This window comes from Camponotus floridanus, unplaced genomic scaffold, assembly GCF_003227725.1.
Source record: "Camponotus floridanus strain SB8 unplaced genomic scaffold, Cflo_v7.5 scaffold77, whole genome shotgun sequence".
Lineage (NCBI taxonomy): Eukaryota > Metazoa > Arthropoda > Insecta > Hymenoptera > Formicidae > Camponotus > Camponotus floridanus.
The window spans coordinates 138,202-162,158 of record NW_020229846.1 but is presented as its reverse complement, the minus strand read 5'-3'; the positions used below and the strand labels follow the sequence as shown (position 1 = coordinate 162,158).

At 32.0% G+C, this 23,957-nt stretch overlaps 1 protein-coding gene across 1 annotated transcript in view; it reads right to left on the bottom strand.

The window, feature by feature from the left end:
- Window positions 1–5,005: 5,005 nt before the first annotated feature.
- The window catches only part of LOC105251145 (serine proteinase stubble), a 33,953-nt gene continuing 15,001 nt past the window's right edge, over window positions 5,006–23,957 (bottom strand). The window contains exons 3-11 of the mRNA XM_011257712.3: window positions 19,919–20,247; window positions 16,520–18,011; window positions 13,046–13,189; window positions 12,561–12,707; window positions 11,237–11,313; window positions 10,084–10,184; window positions 8,127–8,398; window positions 7,805–7,959; window positions 5,006–5,904 (exon numbers count right to left, since the gene is read on the bottom strand). Of these exons, the coding sequence (XP_011256014.1) occupies window positions 5,740–5,904; window positions 7,805–7,959; window positions 8,127–8,398; window positions 10,084–10,184; window positions 11,237–11,313; window positions 12,561–12,707; window positions 13,046–13,189; window positions 16,520–18,011; window positions 19,919–20,247 (2,882 nt within the window). The 3' untranslated portion in view covers window positions 5,006–5,739. The remainder of the gene's footprint in view (window positions 5,905–7,804; window positions 7,960–8,126; window positions 8,399–10,083; window positions 10,185–11,236; window positions 11,314–12,560; window positions 12,708–13,045; window positions 13,190–16,519; window positions 18,012–19,918; window positions 20,248–23,957) is intronic.

Below are 23,957 nucleotides of genomic sequence, written 5' to 3'. Positions count from 1 at the left end.
CTTACTCAAATATTTCTTTCTTAAAATCAATGAATTTTAACGAGTATTTTACAAGTAGATCGTCTATAGAATAAAATAGATTGTGTCGGTTTTCTAAAATATATCTATGTTGGTTTTATAATAAAAATTTTTACGTTAACTTCAATTTTTTATATCTTTATTTTAGAGATTATAATTTCAAATATAAAGAAACGGCTTTAAAGAGTAAGTAAGGAGAGGTAAATAAATATTTCACAATACTAACGTTATTATGTAAATAAAATTTAATTATACAAGCAAAAAATATCAAAGACAATGTCAAGTAATATCAATGTTAAACAGTTACTGTAATGTAAAAACAACATGTTGGAAAATGGAAATTGTGATTTGACATTGTCTTTGATATTTTTTGCTTGTATAATTAAATTTTATTTACATAATAACGTTAGTATTGTGAAATATTTATTTACGCTCCTTAAAGCCGTTTCTTTATATTTATAATTTAATGGAGCAATGACTATATTTTATTATAATTTCACCTTTAACTGATAGAAAAAATTTGCCAATTACGTGATAATGTTAATTAAAAATGTCGAAAAAGACTTATACATACACATATAATTTATTCAATTTAATAGAGAAGGAAGAAAATAATTATATATTATTTTGATTTGAATTACAATTAAGCTAAATTAAAAAGAACTCAAGATTTACGGAAAAATTTTGTATAAATTTCGTAAATTTGATAAATATTTAATTAATATATTTTAGGAATTACAAAATATCATGAAAGATTTTATAACAAGTTTATATTTTTTTCGTATTGTATAATTTCGAAAAAGTGGAATAAAAAAGAATAAAATGTTCACCTACCATTTGTGTTGCTCGAGCAACACGAATCATATCGTTGAATTTTATTACTAGTATTATGTCAGGAAAAAGTTGTCCGCATAAATAGCATTTGAGCGTAAATATTATTTTAACAAGCTTATTTTACCGAGCGCTTGAATCGCAATGCGCGAATGAAATCACGTGGAAGGAGAAAAGAGAGAAAGAATCACATTCCGGACGAATTGTACTGTCGCATAAATCAACGGCGACGATTGTGTCGCGTTTGCCCCATTAAACATAATCTAAAAACCGCGATTCCTTTCTAGGCCGGCTATTTCTTTCGTTTTGATCGGGGAGTATCAAGCGCGTCGGCTGTCTCGGTAAATTTCCTATCTGGACAGCATTTGTATAAATTTCATATCCAAAAGTTGTTTGTTTTACAATTATTTTAAAATATTTTTTAATTATTTTTTTTTATTTTAATTGGAATTCACAATCATAACAATATTTTAAAACAAACATTTTGAGAGAAATTAAAGAATATTAAAATAAAAAAAGAAATAATGAATCATGCGCGAGAGAGAGAGAAAAAATTCTAAAAAATATTTTTCTATAGCAATTATAAATTATGATAAATATTGATTAATTAATTAATAGAGATAAAAGAACTTTGAAACTAATTATTTGATTCTTGTAGAGACAAATAAATCGTATAAAAAAATCGGTCACAACTACTTTTAACTCATTCCTATAACAAAGATAATGAAGCAGCGTAGGTGGAACCATTTTACCTGTCTGACAGTGACAATAGAGTGCCTGTGTGTGCCTGTCTTTCTCTTTTATTTGCGTTGAGTAAAAAGTAACGAGATTTCAATCTCGATTCTCATTAAGCTGTACGTTCGCTTTATTGTTTTACGATTATATCACAGCGTAAAACATGCACTATAAATTCGGCTTTATACCTTTATTGCTTTATCTAATCTATATGATATATATATATATATATATATATATATATATATATTCTTTTAATAACAATTAAGTCAGACATGATACTTGTTTGTAGCAAATTTAAAAACTCGATTAATTATTTATCTAAAATTAATTGAACATAAGTGTACTGTACCTAAGTTTGTTTTATGTAGAAATTTAGCTCGCTAAGATATTATTTTTACTTGACATTTCTACACACCATAAAAAAGTTCTGGGTGCACTTGTGTGCGAATAACATGATGTAATTACATGTAGCTTTACTCAAAGCCCTGAAGGGATTTTTCTTTGTTCATTATAATGATATTCTTTTTCGCTATTCTTTTACGATATTTAAAATTTTTAAAGATACTCTCGAGAAGAACAGAAGAATAAAGTGTTTCTTTGTACTTTGTGTGTCTTTTTAATTTTCAAAAGATGACTGATAGGATCTGAGATAGAATTTTCAATCTCGTGTACGAGTCCCATGAAATCGAAAAAATCGAATCTGTTCTATATTCAATACGAAATCGACTTCACTGCGCGGTAATTGTTGTAGGAATTGAAAATATATGTAAATAGAACGATAATAGAATTTGCGATAAATAGCAGTAAAACGTTAATTAAGAGATTTTGAGGGTTTATTGAATTTTAACTATATCTTGAAAGATGCTTGACGATTGATCGAGTGATATTTATTATTGACATTTATTAGAGAAGGAAAATTGATTTTTTCGAGTGTGAGTTCAACAGTTCTTGAGTTAGCATCAGCAAAATTTATGACCGTCAAACCCTTTGCAATATTTATCAGTCTGTTATGTTTAAAAATACGAGAATATTTGTAACTTGTCTCTCATCGAGAGTTTCTCCTATTTATTTAATATTTTATAATATCTAAAATACTACATACAAGTTTATAAAATATTAAATCCAATACAAAATCCATTAATTCTATTTTGATTTTAAATATTTTTTTCCTTAATTCTTCTATTAATTAAATAATTTTAGAGAAATGTAGATATAAATAAATAATTTTAGATAAATATATAATTATATAATTTCAATTAAATAATTTTAGATAAATTTAAATATTAAATAAATTTAGATTTAGATTTCAGACTTTCTGAAAGAAATATTCTTAGGTTTCCAATAAGGTTTCACTTTACATTCGAATGAAGTAAAAGGGAGAAGAGAAAAAGGGGAGAACTGAACCAATACCAGAATATTTTTGTATAACGTATATTTTAATGATGTCAAAATCAAAGTTTCCGTGCAACACTTGCGGCGTTGTATCACGATCTCGTCTCGTTATGAGTTTATCGAGCACTCCCGGTCTCTCATTAAAGCGGCGAACTCAATTTTGCAAAATTTCAACCTTGGTTTGCGCTGGCGCACGGCCAAGCAAGGGACGTGGGCGTTTACGACGCGTGGGCGATGTTCGAAATCATCGACCTCCTCGCTGCGCAAATATCAAACACCCACGGCATTGTTCGCGGAGATACAGAGGGTGGCGAGACGGGGAGCATAAAACACGCGATAAATATGCAGCGTCAGTGGAGGGAGAGAGAGGAGGAGAAAGGGGTGAACAAGAGACGTAATCCGCTCGAGCTCAAATACGCTTTTACGGAATGCGGATGATCGCTTTTAACGCTCGTCAATTGACTATAAAAGCGGACGGATAATGACAAGGGATGAAAAGCGGAAGGAGCCCGTCGCGCACATGAAACCGCATCATACCGCACATGAAACCACATCACATTACATTTCAATTCACGATCGATATCAAGTATTTACAGATGTATCAAAATCGTGTTATTCCGATTGCGCACTCGCACGTTTGTCGATACATTTTAATTAGTGAAAAACAACGCAACGCGAACGATATAATTTTATACATTTCGAGTATAATCGGTGCATACGTAGAATCCCATTAAACTGTTGACGTGATCGTGGGCGATGAATGTTTTTGAATAATTAAAATGTTGACAAATATTATTTAAAAATATGCTACAAAATATGTCTATATAAATCGCATCTCTGGAACGAACGCGCGAATAAATTACACGCGCGTATTTGTCTCGTTGTCTATATGTAAAGTATACGTAATATAATCTTCTATATCTTCTATATTCTTCCTATAGCTTTATTTTTCTTTATAAATTAAATTAAATAATATCTCTCCACATATCGCGATACAGATGCGCTTATTCTCTTTTCGCTCTCGATTTTACAGTCAAACTTATAATTACGTCGAATTAATTTCATCGATTTTTAAGATTGAAATGTACATGACGATTACTCGATCGTTCACGAACTTGAGATTAATGAGTACATTTTTTTTACCTTCATCGTAGAATTATCAGTTCGTTTCTGCTTGAGACTAGACTCAAGTAACTACGAAGTGAGGTACTCATTGTAGAGCGAAAGAGAAAGAGAGACGGAATTCGCGAAAGGGAAATGCATTTTCCTACGGTTCTTCCGAGGATCAATCGAGATAACTGGATATTCATGGAACTTCGACGAATGCATTAAAATTCTCATCGGAATTCATTCGGAAAATTATTATGGAAATCTATAATAAGGTTTACAAGAGAGAGAGAGAGAGAGAGAGAGAGAGAGAGAGAGAGAGAGAGAGGAAATGCATGGGAATGATGCAGTATGGAATTTTAAATCGTAGTAATGATTCAAATATATTTTACCCTATTATTACACTGGTCAACAAAAAAAATAATTTTAACTTTTTCCTCTCATAATTTTGCAGTTTTGGGTTTTAAGTGTGCTGATTTCGAGTACGACAGTAGTTTTTTTTAACAGCTCTTGTTTTTTAATATTTTTAGACTACCCCCTTTAGACATCACGACGTGCAGTTTTTTTGACTTTTACTCGACTCAAAAAATTATTATTTTTTTAACTTTCGATATGTCTTCGACTTGGAGACATTGTTTACATAATCCAGATAGTTTTTGTTATATTTGTGGCGAGTACATCTTTCAAAAATATCGATAATCGATATAATTGTAATATCTTATAAATAAAAAAAGTAGAGCTTAGATATAACCTATAATACATGTTAAATGTCAGGAAAAAATTTGAATGTTGACCAGTGTTATACATTATTTATTAATAAATACAACACAATTAATAAATAATGTATTTATAAAAGCGTTCTAAAATAATCGAATGAAATCTAGATAGTTTGATAAATGTAAAATCGAATTTTTCTCCAGTAATTTAGGGATATTTTCTGATATAGAAATTGCACGATATAAATAAATAGGCAGGAGTTAAGATACTCATATATACGGATTGTAGATCCTGCGTAGATGTTGCAATTTTTCTATATCTGAAATATATATTTAGAGGACTAAAAGATACAAAGTTCATTAAATTTCATTCTTTGTCCATTTGCAGCCAAAGGCTGTAAATTCTAAATAAAGCGCAAACAGCGGTTTCATTTTCTGTTTCTTCACAGAGTAAACTTGTCGTCGAATTTTTATTCGGGAGAAGTCTGACATATATGATGAAGAGGATATAAAATCTTTTCGTCAATTTCATTTCTAATTTCATTATTAAGATTTAAAAAAAAGACTTAGATTTCGTCTTTCTACAAATGTTCTTTCACTTTTCCCGCTCAATGCGCTCGGCGTATTTTGCATTATTGTTTTTAAATTCATGCCTTCGCCAGATTCCGAACTCGCATTCGTAATTGCCTCTTCAAGAATAGTCCTCAATTAGAGTTTCGAAGAGTTTTATTCGCGAGAAATTCGAATCGGTGGCGCCATACGTCGTCCGGTTTCGCAACACGCTGGGGATCTCTTATTTCTGTTCTTCCCCTTTTTGCACTAAATTACACTTGGCTCACAGCTCCGGCAGATGGTGCCATTTGTCCGCACAACGGTCGTTCCGAGTGTCCGAGGGAGTCGGCGCGAGAGCGCGAATTTCGAGCTTCCAACGATGAGTTCAGAACTGAAGGATCTGATTGATCCACTCGCGAAACTCCGAGATGCGCGTGTAAACTCCTGGTTGATTGGGCGCAGCGCAACCGATTCCCCAGCTGATGATCCCAGCAAGGATCCACCGCTTGTCCCGCGCTCTTTGGATGACCATCGGACCACCGCTGTCGCCCTAGAGAGAGAGCAAAAGGTTCTAGAATATACGTTATTATAGCTATGAGCTATGTTTAATGTTTGTTGGTATCTAGATAAAACTATCTAGATAATTATCTAGATAAAGAAATGGATCGTCTTTATCTTTAACTAGATGAAGAAATACAAAGTATCTTTATCTTTTTCTTAGGTAAAAAATATATGTCATCTTATCTAAAAATTGTCTAAGATGACGTTTTCATTATGCAAAAGAGTTTTTTCCAGGCAAGCTTCTAAAAATCTATCTAAAATATCTAAAATATATTTTTTATTTGGAAAATAATATTATAAATATACTTTATCTTGTACTTGTTTTATTTAAATTTGTGCAATGCATTAATATATATTTTATAAAAATGATATATGTATTGTTACACATTGATTATTATATTATAAATATATTATAAATATATTATAAATATAAATTAATAAATAAATATTTATCATATCATTTATATACTTTTTTGTTATTATTTAAATATTCTTTAGGAAAAAAGAAAGAATATGTGTTTACGATTTTAATATCCCATTTATAATCTGCGTCACATTTTTTACAAATATTTATAGTTTTATAAAATAAACAAAAATATCTGGATAATTCTCTAGATTATCAATAATTATCTTATTTTTCATCTAGATTAAGTAAAAGCAAAATAATCTCTATCTCATCTAAGATAAATTTACGGATTTTTATCTTTATCTTTATCTAGATAATTTTGAAATTATCTACAGCAAACACTGACTACGTTAGTATAGCTACGAGCTTTCATGACAATAATGTAAGTCTCTCAGGCAATTGTCACGTGTGTCTGAGAGATATCAAAGATAGATGTCAAAAAAAAGAAAGATGTCAAACTTATCTGAAAGTTGTAATCTCCAGAGATATGTTTTAACAAAATTTTTGTGGTAATATATATAGGTAATATATATAATGTGGTAATATGTATAGGGTGTTCCTAAATTCGCGATAAATATTTTAATAACAAATTCTTTGTAACATTTTCATCAGGCTATAAAAAAATGAGAGGCTATAAAATTCTATGTCGAGGCTATGAAATTCTTGAATATTTTCACAATAATTTCAATGTCAAAAGTATTCGATTCATGAAAGCACCTTTATCATTAGCCATTTTGTCATATGAAAATTATTATAGCCTCGACATTTTCGTATTAGACTTTTCATCTTAAAATGTTACAAAGAATTTGTCATTAAAATATTTATCGCGAATTTAGGAACACCCTGTATATGTAAAAAATAATATGTAAATATGCATTATACTCTCTCTTATATAATTTCTATTATAAATCTTTTAATCAAAAAATTTGATTGAGAACATGATTGGTAAATTTTTAAAATAAAGAGTACAGTGTGGAATCATACGTCACTAATCTTCATGTTTTTTATTTTCATCATTATGTTAACAGTTATTTTCTTATTCATATGCTTAGAATTTTATCGACACTTTTTGCTGAGTATGTTTTTTCAAAATTTTAATCTTTTTATTTAGTTTAAATAAAATCAATATTTTTGGATCCCTTTAATCGTTTGTAATTTTTTATAAAATTACGACTTAAATCGTATGATCATATATTGATTTGAAAAATAAAATCAATCGAACGAGTGATTCTTAAGGAAAAGATCGAAGAATATAATTTTATTTTACAAGAGAATATTTAAAAGGAGATTTGATGCTACTCTTATATATTCAACATTACTTTTAAACTTTTATAAAAGAATTTACACGGTTTAAATATTCAGCAAATTCTTCATTTCTTTTTAAACTCTTTAATTCTTTATTTCTTAAAAAACAAAAAGAATTTTATAGTTATTTTAAAACCATCTATTTTTGCTAAATCTATGTAAAGCAAAGAATACTGACCTCGCAAGAGTCAAATCCACCGTTTCTCCAACCGGCGCAGATAAAAATGTGCGGAATGTGCTCGATGTAACCCGCGTTTCTGTACATCGCTTCGCATACAGAGTTATTAATGACTGGTACTGCAACTTGCTGTAATACGGATGGCAGTGGTCCCTCTACAAAAAAATAGAAAATAACATTTTCAAGCATTTGCGTATTTTGACGAAGAAAAAATTGATATGACTCCCAATAAAAAATTGCTTTTAAAGTAATCAAAAAATTTTCAATTTTAATGTTAACGTCACAATTAGCACACATGTTAATTATTTAAATGTACAAGTACCATCGTAAAGTCTGCCCCAGCCAGTAACATAGGCGGTGCGACCAACGTAAGTCTCATCATCGTCGGGCAAACAGATCGGCAAGACGTTCGGTTGGAAGGGTATAAGAGGCTCGTAGAATCTCAGAAGGGCGAGATCATATTCAAAAGTCCGCGCATCGAATTGTGGATGAGTCGCTACGATTTGTACTCTTCTTTCTTGATATCCGTATGGTTCGTCCTCGTTCGCCAGATCGTGTTCGCCGATTCTTAATAACAGATCGGCAGGTAGTACACTGCAAAACACACATTCTGCCATTAATTCTTCAGAAAATAAACTTCTCTATCCAGAGATAAAATACTATTAGTAATCTCGCGTTATATTTTAAATAATATGAGTAATACACTGAGGGAAAAATTTTTTTAAATCAAATAAATATGTTTTCTTAAAACTTTTGCTTTAAATGGAAGGAATTGTTTATTTCATTTAAGCAAATGCATTTAATTTTAATTAAATATGGATGTTATATTATGTATATCATTTTCATTTACATATTTTTAAATACTATTTTCGTAAAATATATACTATAATTTATTAAATTAAATATATTATTTTTTAAAATTAAAAAATTTAAAATTTTTGGGAATAAAAAATGCATTTTAATAAATATTTTGTAAAATTAAAATATAAAAATATTTAATTAAAAATTATATTTTTTTAAGCATATATATTTTTTAAACATATGTAAATAAATTAACTTAAGCAAACAGACGTTTTGAATACAAGTAAATACGTGATTAATACCCACCGAATAAATAGCTTTCTTGAGTTAACTAAAATATTTTTATTTCAAGATAATTTTCTGCTCAGTGTATAAGTAATAATATAAGTATACAAAGTGTTTAGATAAAAATGGATAATTTCTCATGGAATGATAAAATAAAGCGGATAAAAATAATCCCACAAATTAATATTTTTCTACAGCAATGCATTTCTTTTTCGAGACATTTGTCTTAAAATTTGAGAAGCATTTTTCTTTCTACACACTTCGATGCTATCGCACGTTATACATGTGTTTATAAAATTCAAGAATTTCTAAGATTAAAATTTTTAATGTACGTTTAATAGGTTATTTCAATAAAGGATATTTATAAAAGATATAAGGATATTTATAAAGGATATCAGTATATTTCAATAAAGGTAAGCAATCTTTCGTGGACATGTAGAGGAAGTAAAAATAACTACGTAAATTATTTCTTATCATTCTGTAGATTCAATGATTTATAATAAGTATTTTTATGTTTAATAAAGATTTTTAAAATAGCGTGGCAGATTTCTTGATATTACTTATATATGTATATATATTTAGAAATATATTTTTAAAAATTTTTCCTACATCTTTTTTTAAAAACAGCATACTCCTGTTTTATTTCATCAAAACTAACTGTTTAAAAAAAAAAACACATTTGATTGATGGAAAATAAATGATAATGATAAAAGATGCATCATAGAAAAAATGTTATAGGAATGTGTATAATTATTTTTACCTGCTTTATAATATCTTTTATTGAAATAACCTATTAAACGTATATTAAAAATTGTAATGTTAGAAATTCTCAAATTCTAAAAAACATATGTATAACGTGCAATAATATCGAAGTGTGTAGAAAGAATTTTGTAATTCTGATTCCTGATAAACGATGCAAAGCTTTTTTACGATGCAGAAATCCATGATAATCATTATCATGGTGATAATCTTTATTATAATTTATGATAATCTTTATCTTTATTCTCCGCCTTTCAAATGCGTTAGATGAGAAAATATATGGACAAGGAAACAATCTTTTTTCATCGCGCGAAGAGATCTACAGACACGCGAAAAGTCTCGAGAAACGTCCTGGGAAAAATGGCTGGTCAACATGAGAGCGGGGAAAAAATTGGATTATGGGCATCGTACCAGCAAACACGATGTACACTTACCTTTCGACGCAGTGCGCCGCGGTAATAGCCCAGTTCTCATTCAACAATGCGGCGCCGCATTTGTGCAGATACGTTTGCGATCGCCATTGACGCAACGAGATCTGCAAGGAAATCTGCCAATATGAGAGACTCGTCGATCTACGCATTAATTCTTATACACAATACGCGTGAGTGATTATTATTTTCGTCGTGGAAGACGTTCTACTACCAGCATTATCATTACCTTCTTCTGTACTCTCTAAAAGTGAATCAGTGTATTATCACTGAAAAACAGTAAATAGTCACTGATTACAGCAGTTATAAATACAGCACTGTAAATCAGTGATATTTTTGATATTTATTGAAAGAATCAATTAATAATTTTGACTGTTTCAATCAGTAATATTTCTCAATATCAGTAATATTTCTTTCGTTATTGTCAGTAATATTTAACTATAATTCATCTCTTTATCTATTTCATATAAAATTAAAAATTTTATTTATATTTACTAAATATTTATTATATTAAAAATTTTATTTTATTTATATTACATGCATATTGAACTTGTTATTTTAAATAGATAACGAACAAATAATTTTCATTAAGTTGTCAGACATTTATTTGTGCGACTTATAAAGATCGATTTAATATCTGAAGCCTCTCTATTGAGCTTGTATCAGAAATTAAATCGAAGTAATACTTCTAATTTTAAATGTCGCTCTTTGCAAACTTTATATAATTCTTATAACTAAAATTAAATACGAGAGAGATAGCGATTGTAGCGATAAATGAACGAACTAGCGATTACTGGTTTTACAGTAAAATTTACTGATTTTACAGTGAATTTTATTTTAACTGACCATAATCAGTGAGATATAAGATAAAATAACAAAAAAATAAGCGGTTCCACTGAAGATCAGTGAAATCTTATTTTACTGTTTACATTAGTGATATTTTCACTGATTCACTTTTAGAGAGTATATTTAAAAAAAATCAATCACTACGATTTTCAGACGATGGCTTTCGATCCGAATTTTTTATATATTTTTTTTTATTAATATTTAAATGTAAGAATATATAGATAAAATTGTAAAAAAATCCTATCTCTCGTTTGGAGTATCTGTGCAAAAAATAGGAAATTTTTAAATTGCGTGCCACTTTTTTCATGCTCACCTGCCAGGGCCACTTTCCGAAGGAGCTTTGGTCACCGCCGACTATTCTGGCCTCCGGAAACAGCCTTCGTCCGCACACTGCAAGGATAAACATCGTCGAGTTCATACCCTTCAGTAAATTCGCGAGTTGGACGGTCATGTTGAAGAACGGACGGGCTGTGTTCGTTCGACTGGATAAACGACGGTACCGTTGCGCGGATGCATCGCTCATTTAATTCTTTAGTCTCTACCCGCAGGCGGAATTGGGACTTTCGTATCGACAATATTATGTGCGTAACATTTGCAACGTTCAATTGCGCATATCACATTAATTACGGGAAATTACACGTGTTTTGAATTTTATTCATGACTGTACGCCGCATCATTATTTAAATTAAACTGCACTAGCAGCGATGGCAGGCAACTTAGATGTAATGATATAAAAAGTGCTAAAGTATACGTTAGCTTGTAAATTATAGCGTTTATTCTATGTAATTTTAACTACTTAAGTAAAATATAAATAATAAAAGTTATAGAGCGGTTAAAAATGGATTGATTCGCGAAATATGGCGATGAATGTAGGTGAGAAACAGCGGAATTGAATGCAGATTTGAAAACTTGTAACTGTACATTGTACACTGAAAAAAAAGTAAAAAGTGTTGAAAAAAAGTAAAAAGTGTTGAATTAACAACATCAGTGTAATTGAAATTTATTTTATTAATTTAATAATATTTTTCACTGAAAAAAAGGTAAAAAGTGTTGAAAAAAAGTAAAAAGTGTTGAATTAACAACATCGGTGTAATTGGAATTTATTTTATTAATTTAATAATATTTTTAATCAATATACCATGTATTGATTGGATTAATGATATTATTGAATTAATAAAATAAATTCCAATTACACTGATGTTGTTAATTCAACATTACTTTTTTTTCAGTGTAGTATCAATACATTTTATAAACAGGATAGTTGAAAAATTCGATACTAAATATTTCACTCTCAGCAGAATTTTATAAAATGCAATCGCTCTCTCAGGTTTGACAAGTTGTCCTCCTCATCGAGCAAAAAGTCGGATATTGCGAGAGGAAGATGAAGACGTCGGATCATCTTTAAAGTTTAACTGGGGCAAAATCGAACGGAATAACGCGAATTCCGACAGTGACCCGAATGCGGTTCCGCATTTCACCGGTTATTTTGTTTTTAATCCCGAGACTAGTTCTAGTATAACGATTCGTTCCGGTCACCCAGTGTGGGAACGATCCAATTTCTTGTATTCGCTTCTGCATAACGCGTGTATGCTGTAACATTACATCGCGATCCGACCGTACAGTATTTAAGCATTAACCTTGTTTGTAGTCCGACATATTGAGAGTCTCCATCGGTACCGGAAGCTCCGTGTCGATCGTAATACCGGTAATCGCTGAAGGCAAAGTGGTCATCATCGGTTTCGTCGTGATGTCGGGACTGCTGGTAGTCTCTATTAACGGTTTGGCTAAAAAGAAACAAAGTATTTAAAAATTAATCATTATAATTAATAAATTGTAAGAACAATATTTTTATCGTAGCGTTTTTTCTAATATATATTTTTTAAAAATATATATATTATATTATACATTATTTTAAGAAGTTGTGAAGATTTTATCAAGTATAAATTTGTTCTTAATACTAAAATCCAACGAGAACTTTCAGTTGATTTCTTTAGTATGAATTGGAAGATATTTCCTCCAAGTTGTTGTTTGTTTGCGCGATTACGCCAACTCTTGAAATTTCTTCAATTGCAAGCAAACTTCGCGGAGAACGCTCGCAAAGGCTACAATTAATATATCTTACCAGAAGTCAAAGACTGTACAGTGGATTCCGCAACCGGTTCGGTCGTCGACTCCTGAGTCTGCGGTAATTTTTCGGTGGAGGGCGATTGAATCATTATCCAGCCGTCCGGAGTCGTTATCGGGGACCAATCAGTTTCCGCTTGCTCTGCGAAGCGAATAGACAAAATAGAGTCTAATTGTATTTTAATTCATCGTGAATTTACAAACTAAAGAGTTCTCGTTACATCTAAGGAACAAGATTGGAGATTATTCATTGCGATAAAAATAATTCATTCGAAAATAAATTGATTTCAAGTTTGGCCACAAGCTTGAGGTGACTGAGAAAAATCGATTGATTGTACCAACAAGACGTATATGATTGAAAGCATTTTGGTTAAATAAAACAAGAATTTCTAGTTACCATGATAAGACTCGATTTTTTATAACTAGAACGTTTGATAGATTTTACTATAAGGATTTGATTAGTATTTTTTGGTTGGATCTATAAAATTTCTTGTTACATAAATTTCTTTGCTTGCTTCTTAACTTAACTCGTATTCAATATTTGCCATGAAATGTATACAAAGAACTAGTATTAACATTAAATCCAAAGTATATTTTTTTTTCTCTTACGAACAGTAGTGCCAGAAAGAGGACGCTAGCTTTCTAATTTTATGTGTTTGAGCTGCATCCTCTTTTTGCATCACTGTTTATCAGTTTAATTTCTAACAAATTGAATTTAAAATAATTTATTCAATAATCTGGATTGAATTTATTCAATAATCTTGTTGGAATTCAGAATATTGGGAATATAAATTTACCATGCGACACTAGTGGACGAAACGCAAACTAAAAAATATGGCCGTCGCAAAGGGCGATTTAATATTGTTTAGATACGGCAATCAGTGTGTTTCTATCAAATAGGAGTAAATAATACATTAAGAAGTATTAGAATAAAGAAAAAAATGAAGACACAAGGAAAATAAATAAATTTTTTCACGACTTTTTACCGCACATGATAATTAAGCTAGAATTTATTACATTCTGGCCTTCAATCATATTTCTTGAAGAGGGTGTAGCATTGGTATAGCTACACAAAGTATCTAAACGCAGTGACAACATTTGCGTTTTCTTAACAATTTTTAAAACAGTATTCTTAAATGTCAAATCGCCCTTTGCGACAGCCATATTTGTTATGCGACACGAGCGTCCCCCTACCCGCGGTGGTAATTTTTTTTCCCAATTAAACAGACTTTTGAGATTAGATGGACAAAATTTTAGACGACTTGATGCTGGCGAGTTTAGTATTATTAACCAGAAAATTTGATAAATTTAACAGGAAGAAATTAATTAGATTCATCTGGTAATTCCTACAAGAATTCTGGTTCGTCCATTTTCCAACAGACATACAGACTGGTTGAATCTACCAGAACTCTAATTAATGCAACCAGATTTTTTTCTCAGTGTGGGTACAAAAAGAAATACACTGATAAATTCTGTTTTCAATCCGTGAACATTCGTTTCTCAGAATGCCTTAGTTTCGAGCAGATATGTTATGTTAATTTGAGGCAGCGCGAACCGGTTTGATTCTCCGATTTGGGATGGTCGAGAGGAGAGCGAGTTTTCTCTTTCTTCATCTCTTTCCGCGAGGTAGCGAAGCGGAGCATAGTTATTAGAAGATAATTCTCGCTTGCACGATGAGGTGGATAGAGATACGTAAAGAAGGTGATTATGATCGCGTCGGCGGAGAACTCAAGAGATGGCCGGTTTGTAAACCGTTACGACGTTCCCAATGGTATATCATAACGCCGTGTTGTCGAAGCAACGGCGTGATCCTCTTTCAGGATCTAAGTAACCTTGATTCTATAATAACCTTGAATCTATAATATTAGTTAAAATTTTTCTGCTATTTTTTAACTCAATTTTCATTTTAATACTTATTTTCATATTTTAAATAATTAGATAATTTTATAACCTTGTCGAAAATTCTTCTAAATCGGAATTATTCGTTTACAGCCTATATAAAATACAAGCTTAATTTCTGTATAAATTAAATCAATTGCGAAAATCTCTAGGTTTCATGAGAAAATTAAGATTGAAAATAGGAGAAAAATTTCGACTTTGGTAAACTCGACTTGTTAAAGCAGAACAAAATATTCGCAGTTGAACAGAGAACTATAAAAAAAAATAAATATATGATGGATTATCTGCTTATGCATCTCGATGTATTCTAGTTTCGCGCTCTATATGCAATTACCGAGTTGCAATTATACCATTTAAGGACGTGTGTCCGTTTCTCTTGGACTTGACACGTGGCCAGCGACATTCGAGGAGAACCGGTTGAAACAGATTACGCCGAATCATTGACCTCATAAAAAAACGTGAATTTTGGAAGCAGATTAAACCCTTTTGCGTTATAAACGCGATATTAAAATCCGGAAGAGAAAGAGATGTGAATTTCGTTTTATAATCTCGAAATAAGCAGAATGTATGAGTCATGTTCAGAGCAAAAATGGACCAAGTTCATGAAAACCTTTTGATGCAAAATCATATATTTATAGAATTTTATAAGTTAGTCTTATTTTTTGCGTAAAATCATAAATAATATGAATCTTTGCTTAATCATTTATCCTGTAATAAATTTTTGTCATTGATGTCTTCATTACACTCAGCGATGCGCGATTGTGAATTTTAAATACGTTCCCTTCGTCGATCACTACCTTCGAAGAATTATTGGAAACGTGATTAGCAGCCTTATTCGTTCTGCGTCTGTATGTTAAAACCGGTGAAAACGAAGAAAACGAACGTTCATTGTGTAATGCTATGCCCTTATCAATAGAAAATGATAGCGATTCACCTGGAACGCCGCATGCATCAAACGTTGAGAATAGCGAAAGCTCGGTAAGTTTGACGGATTGCTAGTAAAATAATAATTGCTTTCGCCTTTCTCTTCCGATTGATGATATGATAAATAGTTAAAAAATTCAAAATTTTTCTCTTTTAAATATTTGCGAGAAGTAACGTAGAAGAATACAACAATTAATCTTAAGATTAATTCATAAATATTATAATAATATATTAAATTAATTATTCAAATTAATAATTTAATAATTAAAATTAAAATTAATAATTTAAAATTAAATATAAATATAAATTAATAAATATTATAATTATAAAATTTATATTTTAATTAATAAAAATTATAATATTTATTAATTTATATTTATTAAATATAAATATAAATATTTATTAATTTATATTTATTAAATATAAATATAAATTAATAAATATTATAATTATATATTAAATTAATTATTCAAATTAATAATTTAATAATTAAAATTAAAATTAACAATTTAAAATTAAATATAAATATAAATGAAAATGAAAATTTATAATTTAATAATTAAAAAATTTATTTAAATTAATAATTAAATTTAAAAACTCTTACATCACAATTACCAAAAGAAAATTCGATGACATTTATTTTACTAACCTGATGATGTGGCCTCTGTCGACGTTGACGAGGATGTCTCCGGCGTCTTTACGGTAACTTCATCAGAATTCGAACTCCACGTCACTAAGCCTGGGGAATAGGTAGTCAACGGGATCTCCTCGAGGGTGTGATTAACATTCTGACCCTTGGTAGGAGGCACATAGGTCGAGGTGCTTTCGTTCTTAACGGTAAACGTGGATATCGAACTCGAGATACTCGTGGTGACTTCTACAATGCTGGATGACATATTTACAGGAATCTTCACCAAAGGTGTAGTCACTGGTTTTGTCGTGGTGGGTTTAGGCCTTGTAACATTGACCGTCGATCCAATGATCGACGACAACGATGGCTTCGTCCTCTCTGTAGTCGTCGTGGTGTTATTTTCATGTTCAGGTCTAGTAGTAGTCTTAGTTGTTGCGCTGGTAATTTTAATAGGTTTCGGTCTGGTCGTAGTCGAAAGCGATGGTATGGACGTCGTCGTCGTTTTATGAGTCGTTGTTTTAGTTGTCGTCGGTTTGCTTGTCTTGATGGTCGATGTTTTCGTCGATGTTGTCGTCTTCAGCGTCGTCCTCGGAGTTGTTGTTTTCGCGATAGTTTGATCCGGGATTTTCGTCGTAGTGGAAATCTTTGGACTGCTTGCGCTTGTAGCTGTTGATGTTGTGATGGTCGACGGTCTGGTTCCAACGGAGGCTAAAGTACTCTCCGTGATGCTTATGTTAGATGATCCGATGTTGCTGAAGGAACCGGAGGTCGAGAGAGGTCTACTCGTCACTGGTACAGTAGAGGTACCAAGACTGGAATTCACGAGAGGCCTCGAAGAACTCAATGGTATCTTCGTCAGAGTAGTAGGTCTCTTCGTGGTCGTCACCGGACGTTTCGTTGCCACGGTGACAATCGTGGTGGCAGGTCTCTTGGTACTGTGAACAGTGCTAACGGGCTTTTTGATAGGTGTCTGAGTCAACGGTTTGGGCGACGTCGTGTTCCTCGGCGGGAATCTGGTCGAAGGTACCACTTGCTGCGTAGTCGTGAGGACATTCTTCGACGTAGTCGATTGAGGGATCGGTCTGCGAGTGGTCGAAGCCACTGGCTTCCGAGAGGTCTGCGTCGTCGGTTTCTGCACCGTTGTCGTGGAGACGGCAGGTTTCTTCGTGGTCGCTTTCGAAACCGTCGTGGTGATCGCCAGCCTCGTTGCATCTTCGCTGCTGGGCCGCAGAGTGGAAGTCGAAGTGTACGGTTTCGTAGGTTGCCTCGTCGTGCTTGGGGATATACTTGCCGGTCTAGTTACTGTACTAGCGGTGCTCTTCGACAACGCAGCTTCCGTGCTGGACGAGCTTCCAGCGCTTTGCACGGTTTGGAACGTGGTGAGACGAGTAGTCTGCGTAGTCATTTCGACCGTCGTGATTACTGGCTTTTTCGTCGGCAATTTTGTCGCGTTCCTCAATGTACTCGCTAAAGTTTGCGTGCTTTGCGTACTCGAGATTACAGGTGTTGTCTATAAAATTATCGATACATTAAAATTATTGATAATTAATCTGGACAGTATGCAATATTATTTTTACACTACACTGAGAAAAATTGTTTGATTGTACCAACAAGATGTATATGATTGAAGGCATTTTGGTTAAATCAAACAAGAATTTCTAGTTACCATGATAAGACTCGATTTTTTATAAGTAGAACGTTTAATAGATTTAACTATAAGAATTTGATTAGTATTTTCTGGTTGGATCTATAAAATTTCTTACATTAATTTCTTTGCAAGCCACTCTTAACTTAACTCGTATTCAATATTTATCATAAAATATATACAAAGAACTAGTATTAACATTAAATCCAAAGTATATTTGTTTTCTCTTACGAGCAGTAGTGTCAGAAAGAGGACGCTAGCTCTCTGATTGTGTGTGTTTGAGCTGCATCCTCTTCTTGCATCACTGTTTATCAATTTAATTTCTAACAAACTGAATTTAAAATAATTTATTCAATAATCTGAATTGAATTTATTCAATAATCTTGGTGGAATTTAGAATATTGGGAATATAAATTTACCATGCGACACTAGTGGACGAAACGCAAACTAAAAAATATGGCCGTCGCAAAGGGCGATTTAATATTGTTTAGATACGGCAATTAGTGTGTTTCTATAAAATAAAAGTGAATAATACATTAAGAAGTATTAGAATAAAGAAAAAAATGAAGACACAAGGAAAATAAATAAATTTTTTCACGACTTTTTACCGCACATGATAATTAAGCCAAAATTTATTACATTCTGGCCTTCAATCATATTTCTTGAAGAGGGTGTAGCATTGGTATAGCTACACAAAGTATCTAAACGCAGTGACAACATTTGCGTTTTCTTAACAATTTTTAAAACAGTATTTTTAAATGTCAAATCGCTCTTTGCGACAGCCATATTTGTTATGCGACACGAGCGTTCCTCTACCCGCGGTGGTATTTTTTTCCCAATTAAACAGACTTTTGAGATTAGATGTAAAAAATTTTAGACGATTTGGTGCTGGCGAGTTTAATATTATTAAGCAGAAATTTTAGTAAATTTAACAAGAAGAAATTAATGAGATTCATCTGATGATTCCTATACAATAATTCTGGGTCGTCCATTTTCAACAAACATACTGGTTGAATCTATCTATAAGAATTCTAATTAATGCAACCAGATTTTTTTCTCAGTGTATCTTTAAAAAAGCGACATCCTCAAGAGCTGATTATCTGATAAAGTTAATTTGTATTTTTTATAATTTAATTAATTTTTTACAGCATTTCTGAGTAAGAGGAAATAAAACTTAACGTATGTTGAGTGATTCAAAAATTGTAAAATTTGTGTATGTTAAATTCATACATATATTTTGCTACATGTATACTGATGATCAAGCATTTTAATGAGTAACTTTCTTTCTTGAATATATGAATCGATTGCAAGATTACGTGAGTTACTACGTTTATCTCGATGATCTCACGCAGAGAAAGTTATTATAATATCTGAATGAGAGATGAGGAAACATGATGTCTCACGTTCTACGTATTGTAATTCAAATTGTATTCTCACCGTTATATATTCGTTTTTTTAAAAAAATGTTAAACCAAATTTTCTACATAATTAAATTAAATTGCAAATCGATTTCCCATCCTAAAAAATATATGAGCACGATTCAAATCAAGCGTCATCGAGAAGAATGTACGAATTATTCATTATCAGTCTATTTTATCTAATATTAACTCCGCAGGGATGACTTGACAGAACAATTATATATTATTCTCGAGAGACGTTACTTCGATTCCATCGATTCGCCTCTAACAATTTCAAGCTGTCATACTACTCATCTCGCTGACACGTAGCGAGGCCGTCTAGCTGCTTCATTAGCAATCGCTACGTCTACTTGCCGTGGTTTGAGGAGCCTCTGTTGGTTTCCTCTCATCTGTCGGCTTTGGTCTCGCAAAGTACTCCGGGATGCTGTTGCTCGGGATGGGCTTGCGAGTCGTGATGAACGGCCTTGGCGGCGGCGCCGGCGGCCCGTCGTCGATGCTATTGTCCTGCGGGAAGATGTCCGGCTCGTCGTCGATCTTGCAGCAGCTACCGAAGTAGAAGCGATCGATGCAGGTGCCGAGATGCGTGCCATTAGCCTTCGCGCAGGTAAACGCAAACATACACACGCCGGTCTCGCCACTCCTGCGTGACACGCAGGGCAAGTGCCTGATGTTTCTGCCCGTGCCTGCAAAGTGGAAGAAGAAAAAGAACGATTGTCATTATGTTTCTCGTGTTTGTCTCTACGACAAACTGATCAGAATCCTCTGATCAGCATTCCTCATTCCTCAGTACTTCTCGATGCAATACGAGATAAGAGAGTATTAATTAGATAAGAGAGTATATCCTTATATTGCTATTAAATATATTGCTATTAATATATTGCTATTAAAAGTTGATTTTTTATATAACGACTCCTCTTAGTTTCTACATATTTTTAGAATTCTTGATTTATATTCTCGCAAAAGATATAATTTGCAATTAATCATTACATATTTTTTTTCTGAAACAATTATGTGTTTTCTTTACACCTATTGATTCCTTTCATTATTTTATATATGAAAGTATTAAGGTAAGATGATCGAAAAATGAATATTTTACTAGATATTTTATGGTTTATGTAAAAATTGAGAAATTATTTCAAGCCTCATAACTCGAAAAGTACTCGATGAAAAAATACTTTATTATAGTGTTTTGAAAAGCTCTCGAGGTAAACTACAAGAGCTTTTTTTGGGAAGATATTACCCTGATACCATGTAAATAATATTAGTATTCTTCTTTATTTATTCTTCCTTTCTTCGTCGACTTTAAGAATAATTCACTGGAACTTTGTTTCATAACAATACGCGATTGTTTCAGGCGATAGACATAGAATTCTTCCGTTCGGGAAGATTACACGCGAGCATTAAGGATGTTTTGTATGTATAATCTCAGAAAAAAGTAGCTGAAAATCATATTGATGAATATATCCACTTTTGATGTATAATATTTTGAATATGAGAAATTGTGTGGAATATTACAATTTGATCTTAGCTACACTGTAAAAAAAGTATATAAAATTACACATATAATCAATGTAACAATTATGCTATTTATAACAGAAATATATAAATTCATGTACTTTTACAAAAATTAGTTATTTTACTCTTTGTTGTGTAAATATTCGTTTATATTTGATAAGAAATTACAAGATTAAAAGTGTAATTTTTGGATTTTATGTAAATGTACAATTTTTTGTAATATTTATATTAAAATTTTAAAATTATACTTTTAACCTTGTAATTTCTTATCAAATATAAACGAATATTTACACAATAAAGAGTAGTAAAATAACTAATTTTTGTAAAAATACATGAATTTATATATTTTTGTTATAAATAGCGTAATTGTTACATTAATTATGTATGTAATTTTAAATTAAATTTAATATGTGAAATTGTATAAATACATATACAAAATGTATTATTACATAAACATTTCTAGAAATCTACTTCTAACATGTAAATTTATTGGTACAAGATGCTTACTTACCATTTAAGATAATAATTTTATCTATGAAATATAAATTTAATAATGTATGTAAATATACACCTTTAATAGTTGGTCTCAATATTACCCACTTTAATAGTTGTAAATTTACACAAAGTTTTTTACAGTGTACAGTGCAGAGATGTATTTTTTAATATTTATTGCGTTTTTACTGAAATATTCCGAATTTTGTTAATCGAAATGATTAACTTTTGGCAGAGAATTTCGCCTTGTGACAGATACATGGCTAACTTCATTGAATTATATTTAATATCTTTTTAACCAGTTAGTACTTGTATAATATTATTTGACCAAATATTTCCTCTGTATCTAAACTTTTTAAACAAATTTTAAACAAATTCTGAATATTATTCCCATGTGTTTTTGTCATTTGAATCGACGTGGTTATATGTTTCCCATAAGAACAAATGTTAATTCGGTGCAAATTAAAATGCTTATAACTTGTAAACGCTTTAGTGAATCGATTTAAAAATTGTACTGAAGATTCTAAACTATGTAAGGACATCCTGTACAATTTTCATTAAATTCTCAATATTTGAAAAATAGGTACAAAACATCCTTAAGGTAAGCTAATCGAAAAATGAATATTTTACTAGATATTTTATGGTTCATGTACAAATTGAGAAATTATTTTAAGCCCCATAACTCGAAAAATACTCGATAAAAAAATACTTTATTATAGTGTTTTGGAAAGCTCTCGAGGTAAACTACAAGAGCTTTTTTGGAAAGAGATTACCCTGAGTATACCCTGTAAATAAGATTAATATTCTTCTTTATTTATTCTTCCTTTCTTCGTCGACTTTAAGAATAATTTGGACAACTTTGTTTCTTAACAATACGCGATTGTTTCAGGCGATAGACATAGAATTCTTCCGTTCGGAAAGATTACCTCGCGAGCATTAAAAGCCCGCTTTATCACGGGGAGAAGAATACGCGAATTGAAGCGTTGCACGTGAAAATGCCTCGAGGAGAAATTTGCTCCGTGCCGTCAATGGCGATTAGATAAATGCTTCCGTGTTCCTTGATCTCCTTCGAAGAGTGTATATCAACCCCCTCACCCGTTGTCTATAACTGTTCACTTGACGATACACATTCCCGGCCGTAACACTTCGCTCTCGTATCGTCAACCTATCCGCTTATAATTCTCTCTTAATGGTCTTGCCGTACGTTCAACCGCGATCTCGTGGATGATGGAAGACGCGGGACGGCATAAACGGCGCATAATTGCGAAACGGAATCAAAAAGAAAATGCGGCGCAAGTATGACGGATAGCTTCGACTCGACGAAATTGTGATAAGCGCAAATATCAGCCGAATACGCGAGCTGATAACCGTAATATCCTATTAATATACCGTCCACACACGAAAGCTACCGTACTTTATCGGTATTGTTTTCCGTAATTTTGTTTACAAGTTTGTAATAATATTATTTAGAGGCTCTTTCTATTATTTTGAAGTACTTTTGTTAAAGAAAGAGGAAGATCGTACGTATATACATTATTAATTGGGATGTCAAGAATCTTCTATTTTAGCGCATTATGTCGACCGAGCGGGAAATGGATAAACAAACAGATGTCATATGTAAATTTAAAATGTCGGAAATATCAGAGACGTATAACGGAATGACAAGAGTCTGCTTTGACAATGATTCATACGGTCGTGCAATACAGTTAGCCGTGAAAGAGCAGCGCGCATCGCAGGAAGGTAAAGAAGCTCTCCGTCAAATAAAATCTACGCTTTCAAAAAGTAGAAGGATTTTAAAATATCAGCAAGAAGTTTTTACTATAATTATATAGAAGCTTCACGTAGCTAATGAACATCGTAGGGATAGTTTTACTTGCAAGATTGATTAATGACTCAAGAAGTAAGGAAAAATAGCATCCATTAACGACGACTCGAACAAAAGTTGAGAGAAGAAACTCGTCCTTGGTTCATCATGAAAGATTTCGATGTAAGTCGTCTCGTAAAAGCCCAGGATTCGAATTCTTTCACAGCATCGTGCTTTTCAAGCGACTGATTGTAAGCTAAACGCTAATACGTATACGGCGTATGGCGCATTTCATCGAAGAACGAATTGATGTCAGGCGAAGCGAAGCATCTCGGTACCGTTAAGTTTCAATGTATGAGCTAGTTGCCCGACCCAAAAGTGGGTCACAGTCGTAGCCTAATGTAACAGCCCGTTTCCTTCTAAGACACCATCACAATCTCCTCCTCTCCATCTTTTTCTTTCTCTCTGTCTTTCCCTCTTCCTCCTGGGTCTTCAATCCAACGAAATCACCGTATGCATTCCAGAGTGTCCCGGCTTGGCATGATTAAACGGCCATGCCTGACCTGACGTGCCTGGATGGAC